The 19,430-nt window shown below is 41.7% G+C and overlaps 2 protein-coding genes across 3 annotated transcripts in view; both read right to left on the bottom strand.

The window, feature by feature from the left end:
• Positions 1-634: 634 nt before the first annotated feature.
• Positions 635-8,061, bottom strand: LOC129813147 (microtubule-associated protein RP/EB family member 3-like). Its single transcript, XM_055865372.1, has 7 exons — positions 7,913-8,061; positions 6,226-6,349; positions 5,746-5,891; positions 5,409-5,565; positions 3,809-3,951; positions 3,221-3,373; positions 635-2,805 (listed from the first exon to the last, which is right to left on the bottom strand). The coding sequence occupies exons 2-7, from the start codon at positions 6,344-6,346 to the stop codon at positions 2,737-2,739; spliced, it is 789 nt and encodes a 262-aa protein (XP_055721347.1). The 5' UTR covers positions 6,347-6,349; positions 7,913-8,061; the 3' UTR covers positions 635-2,736.
• Positions 8,062-8,692: 631 nt separating this feature from the next.
• LOC129813145 (dihydropyrimidinase-related protein 5-like) overlaps positions 8,693-19,430 on the bottom strand; it is a 29,033-nt gene continuing 18,295 nt past the window's right edge. For both annotated transcript variants that reach the window (XM_055865371.1, XM_055865370.1), the window contains exons 4-14: positions 17,569-17,727; positions 17,111-17,290; positions 16,614-16,682; positions 16,100-16,144; positions 14,709-14,784; positions 14,298-14,454; positions 13,266-13,407; positions 12,052-12,194; positions 11,179-11,386; positions 10,758-10,923; positions 8,693-10,574 (exon numbers count right to left, since the gene is read on the bottom strand). In XM_055865371.1, the coding sequence (XP_055721346.1) occupies positions 10,489-10,574; positions 10,758-10,923; positions 11,179-11,386; positions 12,052-12,194; positions 13,266-13,407; positions 14,298-14,454; positions 14,709-14,784; positions 16,100-16,144; positions 16,614-16,682; positions 17,111-17,290; positions 17,569-17,727 (1,431 nt within the window). In that variant the 3' untranslated portion in view covers positions 8,693-10,488. The remainder of the gene's footprint in view (positions 10,575-10,757; positions 10,924-11,178; positions 11,387-12,051; positions 12,195-13,265; positions 13,408-14,297; positions 14,455-14,708; positions 14,785-16,099; positions 16,145-16,613; positions 16,683-17,110; positions 17,291-17,568; positions 17,728-19,430) is intronic.

The following is a 19,430-nucleotide window of genomic DNA, read 5'->3' as shown; positions in this document are numbered from 1 at the left end:
TTGGGAGTATCCATTAGTCAACTTTAGTTGTTGGACTCAAGCCACCGCGCCTCCATCTTGGCACTCCCTCACCATTGTAAAAAAAAAATGTGGAAGCTAAATCCATTAATTAATGTCAACATATGTTTTGGCCACGTTTATTCTATTATAAACACCTCAATGCATACTTTTACATTGTATTATGTGAGCTAAGCATATATAAAAATTTATTTAAAGTATAATTCTTTGAAAGTTTGGATGCTACTGTCCCCACTACAACCAAATAATACTTAAATACACATAATTTTGTCCTTGAAACATTTAATTGAAATATTGTAGAATTCCATTCATTCGTATGGAGGACTGCTCCTTCTGAGTGCAAATATCGCTGACCAGTGTCTTCAAAGCATCTCATTGGCCAATACAGAGCATCAGCAATCCAGGGTTTATATACATCATTGATTCTACCTATAGACCAGCTGACCAAATTAGGCAACCAGTTTACCATATTAGGCAAGATTTTACTTCTGGGTTAACAGAGATTAGGGCCTACCATTGAGAGTGGGGCCCATAGGAGGGCCAGTGGGCTCTTTCCATGGTTTTCTGTGCCCACAATATTTTAGCCAAACAGAAATCAACAACAGTATTATAACAGTTTATTTCACAATCGTTTGTTTATTTACTTAATAAAACTCAAAGAGATGAGAGTTATGCAGACAGTCAAAGCACGTGAGAGAATGCAGGTCAGATTCTATTGCAGATGGCTGTAGGTTTGCATTGAAAAGGCAGTAGTACAGGGCAAAGGAGTTCTATTCCTTATGATGCTCATGATGACCAGCACCATTTTGAACTGGTCATAGACCCCTAACTAACTCAGTGCATCCCAAACGGCACACTATTCCCTATTTAGGGCTCTACTTTTGATATATTATTATTCTTTATCCAGCTACCAGTCACTTTCTCCTATTCCCTGCCTACAGTATATGTACATATCTACCTCAAATACTCCAAGTATCCCTGCACATTGTACATTTGGTATTAGCACTGACCCTGTATATAGCTTCCTCTCTTATTTCTTAGTGTTTGATTACTGCACTGTTGGATACAGCACACAAGTTAAGTATTTCACTCTACTAAAACTTAAACTTGATTTGGGACGCAAACTCCTGACTTCATCGTTCTCTAAACTCAACATGAAATTAGTAAGACGACTCATTACAGCTGAGCAATATATTATAGCAAACCAAAAGTAGAAACACAGCAAAATTAGCAGCAGAAATGTGATATGATCAAATCAAAGTAAATCATTGTTTTCAGGCTCTTTTAAACAACACATTTTTACAGTTAAATTAAAAAAACAATTTGCTGCCATAGTCAGCTTACATAGTAACTCAGGTATTGTTAATACCAAATTAATTTAAAACTTATTATACATAATAAATACCATGGCATGTACCCAGACACTTCTAATTGAAGATAAAATCTCCACATAAATTAGTTTATGAATATATCGCCCATTCCCTGTTAATTTATGACATTCTCATGTTCAAATACAGCTAATCCAGAATGAGTACAGTCAAAGAGCATTGGTCATATCCTATACCTAAATTATTATTTCTGGACCACTTTCTTTAATGCATTTTCTTTCTTTAATGCACGTTACTACATGCCATCAACTGAAATAAAAAGCTTAAGCCTTTTCACTACCATGAGCATACATTACAGTATTGTTTAATTTACATACATTTTGCACCAATTATTGTACCGATAGTAGTTAAAATCCAAATCAATAAATAAGAAAGTAAAAACGAATGAATTATAATTTGTTGTCATAGGTGATTTTGTTAGTCTACTTTAGGACTTGTGGTAACCTGTAATACAGTAACATGCACAAGGTGCTTTCTACGCTCCGGAATAGAACCAAAATTAGTTTTTAGAAAAAGCGCGAGTCAAACAAAAAGACAAACAAACAAATGCATTCAGACATCTACCTTATTTCAAAATCATTCCTTTTTTGTCATATTTACAACTCTGAATGAATTATGCAGGCCTAACACCCCCATTAATATCACCTTGGTTTGGGTCATTATTCTGTGTTATACTATGTACCATGCTTGAACGACTAGGATATGTTCTGTTATTGTTGCTGCTACTGTGTCATTGGGGGGGAGGGAGGGGTAGCTTATGACACTGAGATGTAATGGTGTATGTACAGTACATAGCCGAGGGGGAAGGAGGAGACACACATATATACATATGAAAAGAGAGGAAGAGAGGAAAAGAGATAGAACAAGAACAAGAGAGGGGCAAAAGAGAGGGAGAGGCAAAGAGAGGCAGAGACAGAGAGACAGAGACAGAGAGAGAGACAGAGAGTGAGAGAGAATATGGATGGAGAGAAGGATTTAGAGGAGGGAGAGGGGGATGTGGACAAACAGAAGGTATTAGAGGAGGGAGAGGGGGATGTGGATGGAGAGAAGGTATTGGAGGAGGGAGAGGGGGATGTGGCAGACAGAAGGTATTAGAGGAGGGAGAGGGGGATGTGGCAGACAGAAGGTATTAGAGGAGGGAGAGGGGGATGTGGACAAACAGAAGGTATTAGAGGAGGGAGAGGGGGATGTGGACAAACAGAAGGTATTAGAGGAGGGAGAGGGGGATGTGGCAGACAGAAGGTATTAGAGGAGGGAGAGGGGGATGTGGACAAACAGAAGGTATTAGAGGAGGGAGAGGGGGATGTGGCAGACAGAAGGTATTAGAGACTCAGTATTCATCCTGGTCCAAGTGGGCCTGTCCATCAATCTCGTCATCATCTGGAGCAGCAAAGCCGTCCTAAAATACAGATATCATCAAATTTACAGAGAATGTTGATGATAACCCACAACCCCTGTATACTTTATAATAATATGAGTTCATATTTTATACATGAGAGAGGGGTAGAGACAATTAAGGATAGCTCATTGCAATTGCTATCTCTAGTTTTAAAAAAGTTGGCTATTCTATACTTAGGGCTCTGTTCAATCCGTATTGCGGAAGTACAGATTTACAGCGTGATTGAAATTTAAAGGCAATCTTCCCGCGTAAACGCTGCTTAATTCGTCTCAAAAGGAAATTACCTTGACATTTCTATCACGCAATCTGTAAAGTTTTAGCGATACAGATTTAATAAAAGCCATTCGTTTCAGTGTTGACCAATGTACAGTATATGAACAAATTTAATTCATATGTCTGTGGTTGTGAGAGGTACCTCTGTGGCGTAGAGAATGTCCATGATCCTGGAGAGGTGAGGATTGGTGTCACTCTCGTGTTCCTGACAGATCAGCTCAATGTCTCTCAGCTTACTGAAGTAGAAATCTCTCTCCTTCTCTAGTCCGTCCACTGTTAACTTCAGCTCCATCAACTACACATGGGAAGAACAGGTTGTTTCAAACACACAGGGAATGACAATGTAAATGTAGTACTCATTGAGTAGTGTTATGTTAGTAACATACTTACTATACTTAAACTATACTTACATTTAGTTTCCTAATATGCCCCAAATATATCCTTTATTGTCTACGTGACAACTGAGTAAGAAATTAGGATGCCAACTCTAGTGTGAACTTACACTCACACATTCCAAAGACCAAAGCATGACTTAGCCCCGAGACGTGTGTGTAGGCTACGGTCAAGTCTCAGGGCTAAGCATAACTCTACTTCCAGTAAATAAAACCTGATAACTGAGGCAAAACAAATATACGTTAATTTGTATTGAATACTGTCAATACTACAGTCATATGGCCCATTAGTTTACTAGACCTATGTAAAGGCCTCCTTACCCTCCCTGGGACTCTACCTGTTGATTTAGCTCCAAGAGTTCCGCGTCGGTGCCCCCGTTCCGTGCCAGGGCCGGGGCCTTCCTCACATGCACAGTGGTGTTCAGCACCCTCTGGGGCGTGGGTAGGATCTTGGGCACCGTGGGCGAGTGCCTCTGGGGGCCTGGAATAATCAGATATTGTTAGGGCTAGATTCAATCCGTGTCGCAGAACCGTGGTATTGCACAATCTAAAGTTAAAGGCAATGTTCCCGCGTTCACAGATTCACGGTAAACGCTGCATATGTCGGCTCAATCGGAAAATGACCTTTACATTTCCATTGTGCTATACTGTGGCTCTTCTGCAATACAGATTGAATTGGGCCCTTAGTGTTGCAGTGCAGGTTTACTGTTCTAACATTTAGGCCAGGATTCAATCCAAGGCGATTTATAGAGCAGGCTTTTAAAGGTCATTTACAGTGAAAGTGATCTCGGAAAACGTAGGAGGGGGGAAAATGCCTTTAAAAGGCGCATTGTCAGATGTCTAGTGCACTGCTCTATAACGGGCCTTGGATTGAATCCCAGCCATATTCATAGTAAATGTAAACAGAATACTATTAAACAAATAGTAAACTAAAAGTAGTCAAAACACTGGTAAACATATTGAACAAATACTAATTGTTTGTCATCCCATGCGTTCAAAGCTATGGATACAACTACAGCATTTCAATGAGAACCCATGTTGAAAGCATACCATCATGTTTTGCCTGTGGTGTAACCAATGAGATCCATGTTGAAAGCATACCATCATGTTTTGCCTGTGGTGTAACCAATGAGAACCATGTTGAAAGCATACCATCATGTTTTGCATGTGGCGTAACCAATGAGAACCCATGTTGAAAGCATACCATCAAGTTTTGCCTGTGGTGTAACCAATGAGAACCATGTTGAAAGCATACCATCATGTTTTGCCTGTGGTGTAACCAACACTATGGATTTTGAGAAACGATGATGATTGATTTTCAACCTTAATGCCAAAAGACAATGCACCAAAAAAATGCTATTATACATAGCAGGGCACATTTTTTTAACCTTTATTTAACTAGGCAAGTCAGTTAAGAACAAATTATTATTTAAAATTACAGCCTACCGGAGAACAGTGGGTTAACTGCCTTGTTCAGGGACAGAACGACAGATTTTTACCTTGTCAGCTCGGGGATTCAATCCAGCAACCTTTCGGTTACTGGCCCAACACTTTAACCACTAGGTACGAAGAGTCCCAAAGGGATGGCACAATTATCAATTCACTACATGAAGGATCACTAGAACAAAATATATTTATAGATTGGAAAATAATGTCTTTGTGTTCATCAAGTCTGCTAAAGGTACTGTGGAGATCACAAGAATTCTTAACAGTCACTCAGAGCTACCTTTCCTTGACTGTTTCTAAAATGCTGTGGATCGTGCAGAGCACACACACGCACAGAGACACACATACACACACACTTGCAGAGCGCTGTGAGTGTTTTGAGCCATCCAAAGCTCAATCAGCGAGACAATCCCATTCAGAAGAGGTAGAACCATTCTGTTGGGTTACCTGCAGGGCCATGAGTTCTCTTTGGTCTGTGGGAAAAGTGATCACCTGGATTGGGGGCGGGGTTCACATCTTGTCCCTGTCTGGCCTGTAGAGGGTCGTACTCCTTCCCATCATAGTTGGCGTCAAAGAATTTCTTGAACCACTGCACAAACTCAAAGTTATCCTGGAACTTTCCTTTTACCAGCTTCTCCACGGGAATTATCTGTAGGAATATGAATACATGTTAGAAAACGTTTTTGAGAGATGACAATCTTTCCATTGAAGAATCTAGCTGCAAGCCCTCACACGGCTGCAGTCACAATTTGTTCGGGACACTACTTCTTTCAGTATATAAATGATTTACAATGCTTAACAGATGATGATAAATAGATAATAGCCTGACTTTGTCAACGCCCATCCTCTTGAAGGCAGCCTGGAGAACCTTGAAGTTGTGTATGAACTCGTGTTCCAGCTTGGCCTGGAACTTGACCTTCTTTAGAAGGACACAGCCTGGAAACAGCATGTCCATGAACTGACAGTACGCTGCCCCTGAAAGGTAGGGGGGAAAGGGCATACTGCTATTAAACAACACAATGTAAACATCATCTCATTACTCATCATTTGAAAGGATTTGTTGAGGTCCATGCCGACAGGCAAAACTGGTTGAAATGATGTCATCATAACCAAATTACAACCAGTGTAATGACATCATTTGAAGCAGATTTTCCCACTGGGATGGGGAAAGGACCCGTTCATTACATTCATTTGGGAGATGAGATGAGGGAACAATGGCTATGTTGCCTGAGCCGGTTAATATATAAGGAACCAAAACAACAACAAAAAAGGTGATCAATGACATCAAGAGGCCTGGAGAAGAACATACCCGAGCAGAGCTGTTCTATCTTGGTGTAGGTGAGGTGCAGGGAGTCGTTGAGCCAGGCCAGCATGTCATGTCGGCTCAGGGTGTCACAGGACACAGACGTAGCGTGCACATTCACTGCCATCCTCTACACCCAGAGAACAATAAAAACATGATAAAGATGTTAAACTGGGCAGCAATTAAGCAAACGTCCTAGCTGTTTTGCAATGCTGCAAAACATAAAATGAATTGTATGGTTAATAATACAAGAAATTACTATTGTTCAACGTTCAAGGAATAAATATGAAGATGAGGGTTCGTCACAGGACATCATCAAATAGGGCTTTGTTCCAAAAGTGGCTTTGACATGGTCTACAAAGCCTGCCTACATGTATTTGTCAGCATGATTTTATCACTACAATACAGGAATATAAATATAACTTATGCCTAAAGTTGACAGTATAAGAGTACACTTTCTGGGCTAGTTTGATGTTGCAGGAGTCTTTTATTTTTAATTTTCAATCTTCTGTTGTCACAATAATCCTCTCAGATTAGACAGAATGTCCCAGTGCTTGAAAGAAGCAGCACAGACAGGAAGGACACATCTGGCCCTCAATTTAGTTTGAGTGTAAATCTGCCCTTCTGCTGTTTTAGGAACAACAAACAATATTTACTAGGCTACATTTCTAGCAAAATCTGAAATGCAGAAACAGCAATCTCACGTATTATCACTACAGAGATGTCTGGCACTGATAACCAACCAGAAATATTGTTTTGACCCAGGATATGTGGCAATGTGCAGAGGAATATGTATTTGATTATCACCACCTGTGTAGAAACGAAAAGAAAAAGCAGTAGCCAACGCATCGAGTGGCGTGAATAAAGTTTCGCCAATATGGTGCATATTTCTATGAAATTCAAAGTAAAGCCTTATAATGTATGAATGATCAGTCTGTGCCAGCAAAGAAGAAAGTCCTCTTTCACTATTTCTGCCCTTGCTTTCAGCCTCAACATAAATTATTACATAGCGATATACAATACGTGATACAATACGTGTACCAGCCCTCCCATGAGCTCGCATTGAATAGCACTATCTGTCAAATCCCACGCGGCTGCACAATTAGGTAATAGCCTATAATGGAAAGTAGTCCACCTGCCGTAAACGGTTTTATAGAGGGCTGTGTGTAGAAGGTAATTTACACCAGCGTGTATAATACAACAATCATTTTTGTATTGTAAAAAAAATAAAAATAATTACAACCATAAACACAACAGACTATCGTTCGAGGAGGAGTCGATTTTATTCTCGTCTCTAAACCCTATTATATTCTAGGCCTTTGAAAGGTACGCGACCTCACTAATACATTGTTCACAAAATGTATTTACCTGGGTTTTAAACGCGGAAATGTGCTATTTATTGCATACCCAGAGAACAATACATTTGTCCAATTTGCATTTGGTGCAAAGAAACAAAACCCTGCAATGTTAGTTGCTAGGCTATCCAAACGTCCGCCCGGACCCCCTCTGCAGGCCTCCCCGAATAGACACACACACAGAGGCAGAGGACTGTCACTGTAAAGAGAAATATCCTCACTGGATGGACAAGAGACCCTTTATTTTCGTCTGAAACGCTAAATGCACCTACAAAATGTCTTACTTGCAACGGCAAATGCAGTGTTTTGGCTATAGACCTAAAGTCATTACTACTCACTGTATTCAGACAGCTATCTTTCTCTGTTGTTATTTCGCTGGCAGTATTGCTATGCTCCAATCCTCCGTTGTGGTTGTTGCCAGAGCTCCTGCGCGGTGCAGTGGTTAGTAACGGGCCGACCCCCCACCGCTACCGACGCCCAGTCTGCAACAATCCGGCATTTATTGCGCATGCGCCAGACTCCATGCCGTTGGAGGCGCGTCTATGGTAAATAAATCAATGGGATGTTGGTCTGTTATAGGGAGCAGACTCACTAGCCTCCATGTGCTTAGGCATCTTAACAGATTTGTTGCTGACGGATGGGGGTAACTACACCTTATATAAGCCCTATGTCTTGTTTTTCACACTTTTTACAAAATAATAAAATGCAGTACTACAGGATATTTCTTAACGTAGCTCTTTATTAGCTAGCTATAACTGGCATGTTCACGTATCGCCAACCAGGATCAAACTGACCATGACCTAACCATCTGGGTGGTCTTAACCAATCATAGCACAGTATGATAGGCGGTAAAATGCATCCAATTATAATTCAGTGTGTTTACACATATGAATATTACACCCTATTATATTCTACACTACCGGTCAAAAGTTTTAGAACACCTATTCAGAAACACTCTTGAATGAGTAGATGATCTAAACCTTTGGACCGGTAATGTATTCTATAGCAACACAATTGTACATTGTAATTTATTGAACCCCATTTGCCAAATACAGTCAGCATAGGCTATAGACCATATAGATCATTGGCGTTATTTTTTAAAGAAACACAATCCAAGCTTGACATTTCAGTGTGGTTTTATTTGCACTCAAACTTGTGCTAAAGAGCTGCAAGAACACATAGGATAGAAGAAAAACAAACCTCAGTGAATACACCGAAGGCTGTTCAGCACCAGTGAGGACCTCATCTGCAGTCTATCATACAGTGTGGTTTGAAATAGGCTATGGAAAAACAAAAACGTTTAAAGCATACTCTTAACAAATAAAACTAATATGTTCTCAGTAGCTTACAATGGAAGTGTGTAAAGACAACTCAAAACAGAAAGACAGTGGTTTTCATAGACACTCTTGAATAACATGTCATCCAGTGATATAATGCATTGAATGACATTGCCATAAATAAACTTTAGAGACATGCATTTTGTATACATAAACTGCCCTTATAATACCCAACATTCAATCGAATTATAGATCATGCACATCTCTTGCTCAATTGACAGTGTTCCAACCTTGGAAACGTCAACTGAAAAGATATACAAAACTGTCAAGTACGTTTCAGGGCAAGTCAAGACCAGAATTCCTCAGTGTTTTGTGCTAAGTGTTATGTGCTCAGTAGTTAACCTGAACATCCTAAGAGGAATCACAATGATACACATGTTAAGGGCATATTATCTCTATACATCAACTGTATATGTGGATAATGAGAGACTTCGCTGGTGAGAACAAAAGGCATTTCAGAGTGGACCTAGCTAGCTTGTTGCAGACAGAGAAAAGTAAAGGAATATCACCACTTATTACACATAGAACGCTGCTAAATATGAGTAAAATCAGTGTTCTATGCCACAACATTCAGTAAACACAGCATAGGTTCATTCATATTGATGGGAGATGAGATGACCAGAAATGAAGAGAGCGCTACTATATTAAAATGTAAACAGGAATATAGAAGCTATAAAAACGATGCACTTACTTAGGTCAAAATACTTAGGCTGTCATCCTCAGTTTTTCAGGACTCATGATTATAATTTTACAGTGCCCTAAAGGGGAATGACATATTCTCAATAACATTGAAACATAAAAAATGAAATACAAATACCATTTAACATTATCAGCTTGCAGTTGCGTTTTAGTCAACAGACAAATCGTAATCGTGAATGAAACCGAACAGAAAATAGGTGTATCACACAAAATGATGAGATATACACGTTATGAGATCTGAACGTTATGAGACATCCACGTTATTCCATGTCAAGTGCTTTGAGATAGTGTGTAATAATAAATAACTAATCATATTTATTCATGAAGATTCTGTATTGGTAGAAAAAGTTGTTTTGTTACACATCAAATAATGTAAGGAAAAGGCAGCTAAGTAGTACATGATACAAGTGCAGCATTGTAGGTTAAACAGAGAAATAAACCAACGATCAACTCAACCCCCTAAAACCATTAGTGTATAATGACTTACAGTACTTTAACATACATCCATTTATCCAATACAGTCAACTAGCAACTTATGTTAGCTGCTGCGCAAATTTTGTTGAAATTTGTCTAACTTTAAAAACCAAAATGTATTTTCTTTTTTTAAAGTTAAGCCCAATATTGTTCAGGTTTCGACCATACAGGCAGATATCCCAATACTAAAATGTCATATAAAATGTTATTCAGACGGTCATCATGTATACACTAAATACTACGTGCGTTCGTTTTTCAAATAAAATGTGAATTATGTTTTTCTTTTTATGCTTTCTGGGTGAACGTAACAAGCAGTCGTCTTGGTTGGCCCTGATTCCATTCTTCATTGTAACTGAGAACTATGGTAGCCGTTTGGTTCTAGAACTCGCTAGTCTTCCACACAGTTACCAGATTCCACTGGATCGACCACCTGGGGGGGCCAGAATCCTCGCAGAAGATCTCTTTGGGGTTTTATCATCGATCTGGGAACCTGGAGAGATTGATAGACAACAAGAAAAATTACAATCTGTCAGGTTATCAAAAATGAGCTAATTGTTCATGAGACAGAGTAGATACTGCATCATAGCTGGTGATTAATAAAGTTCTCTACGCCTTAGAGGCAGGGATGCAAATGATAAAATCCCAATTTGCAAAGCGATGCAGTATGTGTTACCAGAAAGGCTGAAGCTAGACTCATGCAGGTCTCTCTGTCCTCCGTGCTTGGTGTGTGGTCGTGTTGGAGTGTCCCCGTCACACGGTCCACAGTCCTTCTTCCCAGAATGCATCACTGCTACGTCTCCTTCGTACGGCTCACGCTCCACCGCCTTCAGGGCCTGACACTGAGGAGAGGCAGAGAGAGGCAGAGACACAGACACAGGCAGAGAGGCAGACACACAGGCAGAGAGGCAGACACACGTGCACGGATGCACACAGGATAATTAGTCTCTGGTTATAGACAGTAAAACACATAACACTTGATGACAATCAAGACAATCTGAAGCAGGTATGGAGAGTTTATGCCATTTAAAGGTCACTTTGTCTGCTGTAAATTAACATTTTAAAATACACATCCTGTTGATAGCTTTGTACAGTACCTTCTCCCGCTGCACCATCTTTTTATAGAGGTAGTCTGGGAAGGTCCTGAGAGGATAGAACTTCCCAGAACCCTCAGAACACGTGAACACGCCGTTCTCATAGACCAGACGGCCACGGCTGATGGTAACCAGGGGGACACCATGGCAACGGAGACTCTCGTACAGGTTGTAGTCTCCACCCTGCACCTGGTTGTCCACAGAGATGGTCCTGGAAACAGAGAAACATGTCTTCTTCACACCTACTACTGTTATTGGTCTTGTCGAGAAAAACGCTAGTAACACCAGCATTGTAGGATAAATTCTCGCATGGATCATGGGCAGAACATTTATTCACTCACTGTTACTGTAAGGCTGAATTCAATGCAAGGCACGTTGTAGCCCAACGCACTAGACAGCCGACAATGTGCCTTATAAAGGCTTTTTCCCCGACATTCACAGGGATCACATGTAAATTACCTTTCAAAGTCTATTAAAGTGTACATTCATCACATTTATTGCACTATCAAAGGAAAACGTCAACCTCCCCCAGGGGGTACAACCTCCCTGGTACAACCTCCCCCACCTCCCCCAGGGGGTACAACCTCCCTGGTACAACCTCCAACTTCCCCCAGGGGGTACAACCTCCCTGGTACAACCTCCAACCTCCCCCAGGGGGTACAACCTCCCTGGAACCACCTCCAATCTCCCCCAGGGGGTACAACGTCAACCAACCTCTCCCAGGGGGTACAACCTCCCTGGTACAACCTCCAACTTCCCCCAGGGGGTACAACCTCCCCCCAGGGGGTACAACATCCCACACCTTCCCCAGGGGATAAAGGGTTGATGTAGCGGTAGTAGTGAGAAGGGAGGGAGTGAGTGGCTAGCTTTACATACCTGGTCCCTTCTGGGTCCCAGACCACCAGGTCAGCGTCAGCCCCTGGGATGATCCTACCCTTCCTGGGGTAAAGGTTGTAGATCTTAGCTGCGTTGGAACTGGTCACCGCAACAAAACGGTTCTCATCCATCTTGCCTCCAACCTAGATTAGCAGGGGATCAAAATGTTCCATGTCAGAGGGAAATTCTGTTATCAATATGTTTACCACTAGAATCAAACATCATATATATTTATCATAGACCATGCACAAGAAATATTGCAACAGATACATTTCTGTCTGCACCATGGTACAAGTTAGTTACAGCAACACCAATAGCAGATCATCTTTCTGTTTTCTTTCTATCCAGCTGTAGAGCTTTGCCTTCATACATAGAGATACATCATGTTTGTCATGCTTTTAGCCATCTGGTCGTAAAGCACAGATCTTTGCCTAGACAGAGATACCATAATATTACTATTTATATCGTTGCCTAGACAGAGATACCGTAATATTACTATTTATATCGTTGCCTAGACAGAGATACTATAATACTATTTATATCGTTGCCTAGACAGAGATACTATAATATTACTATTTATATCGTTGCCTAGACAGAGATACTATAATATTACTATTTATATCGTTGCCTAGACAGAGATACTATAATATTACTATTTATATCGTTGCCTAGACAGAGATACTATATTACTATTTATATCATTGCTCAGACAGAGATACTATAATATTACTATTTATATCGTTGCCTAGACAGAGATACTATAATATTACTATTTATATCGTTGCCTAGACAGAGATACTATAATATTACTATTTATATCGTTGCCTAGACATAGATACTATAATATTACTATTTATATCGTTGCCTAGACAGAGATACTATAATATTACTATTTATATCGTTGCCTAGACAGAGATACTATAATATTACTATTTATATCGTTGCCTAGACAGAGATACTATAATATTACTATTTATATCGTTGCCTAGACAGAGATACTATAATATTACTATTTATATCGTTGCCTAGACAGAGATACTATATTACTATTTATATCGTTGCCTAGACAGAGATACTATAATACTATTTATATCGTTGCCTAGACAGAGATACTATATTACTATTTATATCGTTGCCTAGACAGAGATACTATATTACTATTTATATCGTTGCCTAGACAGAGATACTATATTACTATTTATATCGTTGCCTACCACTCCTCTCTCCCAGATGACGCTCATGCGGTCCTGGATGCCCGGGACTCCGTGGGGTATCTTTGTGAAGTCATCCTTGCCCATAGCCTTCTGTTTGGTGGTAAAGGGACGGTGGTCAGACACCACTACGTTCAGCGTGTCACTGCAGTAGACAAGAGGAGGAGATGATAGGTCAGGGGAAACACACACACCATAATTTCATTAACTTTGATTTGATAACACAATGTTAAGAGTGTCACTGTTAAAAGACCAGAGAGAAGGAGGAGAGGACGAGTCAGGAGGGAAACTGAGTTGAAACATGATATTATCACTGAAAGCCAACAGACCGGTGCCTGGATTATATCACTGAACGCCAACAGACCGGTGCCTAGATTATATCACTGAACGCCAACAGACCGGTGCCTAGATTATATCACTGAACGCCAACAGACTGGTGCCTGGATTATATCACTGAATGCCAACAGACTGGTGCCTGGATTATATCACTGAACGCCAACAGACTGGTGCCTGGATTATATCACTGAACGCCAACAGACTGGTGCCTGGATTATATCACTGAATGCCAACAGACTGGTGCCTGGATTCAATCCGACGTAGATTTACGATCTGTGCACAGCGCTAGAATTTTTAAGACAATTCCCGACGTTCAGGGACATCACATTAGATGAAAATGCTGCGGATGTCGGCTCAAACATTAAACACGTTTAGCAGATTACAAAGGAAACGTTCCCCTCTTACTTCCCCAGTAGACTCATCAGGTAAGTGTGTGTGAGCTCTTACTTCCCCAGTAGACTCATCAGGTAAGTGTGTGTGAGCTCTTACTTCCCCAGTAGACTCATCAGGTAAGTGTGTGTGTGCTCTTACTTCCCCAGTAGACTCATCAGGTAAGTGTGTGTGTGCTCTTACTTCCCCAGTAGACTCATCAGGTAAGTGTGTGTGTGCTCTTACTTCCCCAGTAGACTCATCAGGTAAGTGTGTGTGTGCTCTTACTTCCCCAGCAGACTCATCAGGTAAGTGTGTGTGTGCTCTTACTTCCCCAGTAGACTCATCAGGTAGTTTGGTGTATTGGGGTCCAGACGTAGAGGAGGCACTGTGACGTAGGCTGCAGCATGGGCCCAGTCCTGGTGGTAGTACTGCAGACCGTTCAGCACTGCATGGGCCGTGGTCGTCTCCCCATGGACTACTTTACCTACAGACAGAGGAGTAAGATGGGTTCCTACAGAGCCATAGATAGTCATGTGTAGTGTGTAGAATGTAGTATTGGCCAGTTACTGTACAAAACAGACAGACAGGGGTTCCAAAATAATTTCTAGTGAAGACCAGATCAGACCAGACCAAACCACCAGAGTGTAACAAACCACAGGAAATCTCTGATCTAACAGAACAGAATAGAATAGTGTAGGACAGAACAGGATAGGTAGGACAGGACAGGATATGCCTTACCCTGCATCTTGGCTGTGGCGAGCACATTTCCTGCTGACATGCTGGACACGTTGACAAGGTAGATAGGGCAGTGGGCCTGAGGGAGAATGACAGAGAGACAACATGTCTTAGAGAGAGTTTCCTTTGCTTTCACCAGAAAAACCATTGCCCTTCATATGGCAGGGTATTTCCCAATCAGTTATACTATATATACAAAAGTATGTGGACACCCCTTCAAATTAGTGGATTAGGCTATTTCAGCCACACCGTTTGTTGACAGGTGTATAGAATCGAGCACACAGCCATGCAATCTCCATAGACAAACATTGACAGTAGAATGGCCTTACTGAAGAGCTCAGTGACTTTCAACGTGGCACCGTCATAGGATGCCACCTTTCCAACAAGTCAGTTCGTCAAATTTCTGCCCTGATAGAGCAGCCCCGGTCAACTGTTAGTGCTGTTATTGTGAAGTGGTAGCATCTAGGAGCAACAACAGCTCCGCCGCGAAGTGGTAGGCCACACAAGCTCCCAGAACGGGACCGCCGAGTGCTGAAGCGTGTAGCGTGTAAAAATAGCCTGTCCTCGGTTGTAACACTGACTACCGAGTTCCAAACTGCCTCTGGAAGCAGCATCAGTACAAGAACGGTTTGTCAAGAGCTTCATGAAATGGGTTTCCATGGCCGAGCAGCCGCATACAAACCTAAGATCACCATGCGCAATGCCAAACGTCAACTGGGGTGGTGTAAAGCTCACAGCCATTGGACTCTGGACCAGTGGAAACGCGTTCTCTGGAGTGATGAATCACGCTTCACCATCTGGCAGTCCGACAGACAAATCTTGGTTTGGCGGATGCCAGGAGAACGCTACCTGCCCGAATGCATAGTGCCAACTGTAATGTTTGGTGGAGGAGGAATGATGGTCTGGAGGTGTTTTTTTTATTGTTCGGGCTATCCCCCTTAGTTCCAGTGAAGGGAAATCTTAACGCTACAGCATACAATGACATTCTAGACAATTCTGTGCTTCCAACTTTGGGGAAGGCCCTTTTCTGTTTCAGCATGACAAAGCCCATGTGCACAAAGCAAGGTCCATATAGAAATTGTTTGTCGAGATCGGTGTGGTCAATCCCATCAGTGCCCGACCTCACTAATGTTCTTATGGATGAATGGAAGCAAGTCCCCACGGAAATATGGAGTTGGTCCCCACCAACATCTATTGGAAAGCCTTCCAAGAAGAGTGGAATCTATTATAGCAGCAAAGGGGGGGGACCAACTCCATATTAATACCCATGATTTTGGAATGAGATGTTCCGATGAGCAGGTGTCCACATACTTTTGGTAATGTAGTGTATCCACTGTGCTGATGTGCTTGATGATATAGAAAATGCAACAACTTGACACAGAACACACACTCACCCTATTGGCGATGGTAATCGCACGATGGGTGGCCTCTGCCTCCAGCTGTGAGACAGAAGAAACAGAATATTGTGTTGAGTAGCATAAGGCTACTCAAAAGGTCATTGCAATATTACGAAGGGCTGATATCCATAACGCTAGGGACATTGCAATATTACGAAGGGCTGATATTCATAACGCTAGGGTCATTGCAATATTACGAAGGGCTGATATCCATAACGCTAGGGACATTACAATATTATGAAGGGCTGATATCCATAACGCTAGGGACATTACAATATTATGAAGGGTTGATATCAACAATTGAAATGTATTCCATCGATGTCTATGAAGCATGCAAAGAAAGACAAGGGAGTATGTGGTCGGATATGAGTACAGGCTACAAGAGTCAAGAGAACGTCTTCTGCCTCTGCATTGCTTGCTCTTTGGGGTTTTAGGCTGGGTATCTGGAAAGCACTCTGTGACAACTGCTGATGTAAAAAGGGCTTTATAAAATACATTTGATTGGTCTTACCTCCTCTGGTCTGCTGATCTCGATGCCCTCAGGGCCGCTGATGCCCAGGTCCAATGCCTCCTTGGCGCCCTAGAAAACCCACAGGATGATGTAATGAATCCTGGTGTATGTGTTGCATCACCCATAGAAATAAAGAGTACACTAAATATGTCCGCTGACCCATCCATCACATAACATTGAATGTCCGTTCTAGTAATTCTAGCTCTATGGTCTCTGTCTCACCTCTGCTCTGCCACCAGTTCTCACAACACAACTCATATGAAATTGCACTTATCCAGCCTACTTGCCTGTAAATATCCTTTGATATTCTGATGTTGATGTTTGTAAAAAATGTGATTATGTTTGTATGTATTGTGGTTGCTGCAAATGACTTGCCTCATTGAGATAAAAGTTTTTAGACTTTGAATCATTACAGATCATTTCTTTCTGTTCAACGATACGATGGAAGAAAAGTCAGTGATATGGAACTACATATTAAACCAGAGTCTCTGACCCACCTCGGCCACCAGCTCTCCGTTCTCAGCGTGTACGCGGGCCACGGCCCCGATGTCCTTACAGTTCTGTAGGGCCTGGAAGAGCTCAGAGTCCCTCAGCATGAACAGGTCCTTATAGGCCATGAACATCTGGAACGAGTTGATGCCTTTATCTCTCACCAGGCTCTCCATCTCAGCTCGTACCTACAGGTCAGGGGTTAGAGTTTAGAGTTCACCTGTACAAGATGAACACAGTCAGGAGTCACACCTTTTCACATTATCATGCCTACCTGAATACGTACTGTGCTGGCTTGGATATCTTCCTTTCATAATGTATTTTCCAGCACAGACCCAGCAACTTGTGGATGTTTAATCAGGCCAGTGTAGTAAAGATCGGCTCTGTTTGGTTCATCTTAGCTCAGTAAAATGGAAAAGGGTATAATACCACCGAATTCCAGTTATCAAAGGAGTACGACAGTTACCTTTGGCCCCCACCAGGTGACCCCCATATGCAGGGCGTAATCGCAGCAGGCTTTACTGTCAGCCTGGGAGCGGGTCTTCTCATAGGCTTCCAGCAGAGATTCGTTCTTCTCTGGTAACACATGTCCTATAACCATGGTGGTCCCTCCAGCCAGGGCTGCCTGTAGAAGGAATAGAAAATATGACATACACACATTCAATGTATTTGAGCAGGTCTTTATAAAAGGTGATGGGACCTAAATAGTGGAAACGTTGTCACCTATAAGGCACAGGGCAGCATAGGTTGTAGTAGAGGACACACACATGCCCTCTAAGGCCTCGTAACCTTGTCACATCTAGTTAGTAAGTAATTGCATGCATTGATTATTCTCTATAAATTTAGAGCAAGACAGAATGAACATGTCACTGTTGCCCCATCTTTGAAATGAATCAACAGTAAAATGTGTCAATTACCCTTAACGTTGGCCTTAACGTTTATTTGCTGGGTGGATGTTATAGTCTGCACCCCAAATGGCACCCTATTTCGTGTACTACGGACCACCTATGGACCCTGGTCAAAAGCAGTGCTCTATATAGGAACTAGGGTGCCATTTGGAACACACACATGGAAAACCCATACATCTATCAGTAACTAGATTAGAAGCAGGGAAGGGGACAGGGAGGTAACCCAAACCAGGGGGGTCTAATGAAGAGGTATTATAGTAATTAATGATGGTCAGTGAGCTAACTAATGTATATCAAGCAGCGGTCAGTCCTCTCATTGTTTATTACAACAAGGACCATCAATCAGCTATTCAAGCAGAGGCAGACATACTAGATCCAAAATGTAGGAATGAGCAATGCATTGTATGGCCATCCTAATAGTCAAACATTTAAAATATGATTCTATAGGATACATTTCTATATTCATAGATTCCAACCTATTAAAGCTTCACTACTGCTCCATTACATGTTCAGAATCCTTTTTTTCCTTTAAACGAGTCTGACGCAAACAATATACTGCTTTCTCGGGAACAGGCCTAGATCCCCATGATTTGCGTGAAGAGGCTGCGAAGAAAAAGGGGCCCGGAGGGCAGGCTGCCTTCTGAGCATTCGTAGGCGCTCGAATAAACCCCCACTTCCTTCCATTCTGCTATCAAACCTGCAATCTTTGGACAATAAAATAGATGACCTAAGCGAAAGATTAATCTACCAACGGAACATTCAAAACTGTACTATCTTATGCTTCACGGAGACGTGGCTGAACAACGACATTATCAACATACAGCTGGCTGGTTATACGCTGCACCAGCAGGATAGAACAGCAGCGTCTGGTAAGACAAGGGGCGACGGACTAGATATTTTTGAAAATAACAGCTGGTGCACGATATCTAAGGAAGTCTCGAGCTATTGCTTGCCTGAGGTAGAGTATCTCATGATAAACTGTAGACCACACTACCAACCTAGAGAATTTATCTGTATTTTACATAGCTGTTTACATACCACCACAGTCAGAGGCTGGCACTGATAGCATTGAATGAGCTGTATTCCGCCTTAAGCAAACAAGAAAACCCTCACCCAGAGGCGGCGCTCCTAGTAGCCAGAGACTTTAATGCAGGGAAACTTAAATCAGTTTTACCAAATTTCTATCAGCATGTTAAATGTGCAACCAGAGGGAAAAAAATAAAAAATTACTCTGGACCATCTTTACTCCACACACACAGAGGCACATACAAAGCTCGCCCTCCATTTGGCAAATCTGACCATAATTCTATACTTCTGATTCCTGCTGACAAGCAAAATATAAAGCAGGGTGTCAGGTTTTGGCCAAGACTGTTCGGGTTTTGGTCACTAGATGTCCCCATTGCACCTTTTTTGTACCTTT

The sequence above is a fragment of the Salvelinus fontinalis genome, chromosome 16 (assembly GCF_029448725.1).
Source record: "Salvelinus fontinalis isolate EN_2023a chromosome 16, ASM2944872v1, whole genome shotgun sequence".
Taxonomy (NCBI): Eukaryota; Metazoa; Chordata; class Actinopteri; order Salmoniformes; family Salmonidae; genus Salvelinus; species Salvelinus fontinalis.
This window is presented reverse-complemented; position numbering and strand designations above follow the sequence as displayed.

What these genes read in the sequence shown, in the direction of transcription:
- LOC129813147 (XM_055865372.1), bottom strand. Translation starts at nt 6,346, where the DNA reads ATGGCAGTGAATGTGCACGCTACGTCTGTGTCCTGTGACACCCTGAGC. An exon ending in AGAGGATGGGCGTTGACAAA is followed by an intron (nt 5,566 to 5,745) that starts GTCAGGCTATTA and finishes ATATTCCTACAG; the next exon opens with ATAATTCCCGTGGAGAAGCT. An exon ending in GAACCCCGCCCCCAATCCAG is followed by an intron (nt 3,952 to 5,408) that starts GTGATCACTTTT and finishes TGATTATTCCAG; the next exon opens with GCCCCCAGAGGCACTCGCCC.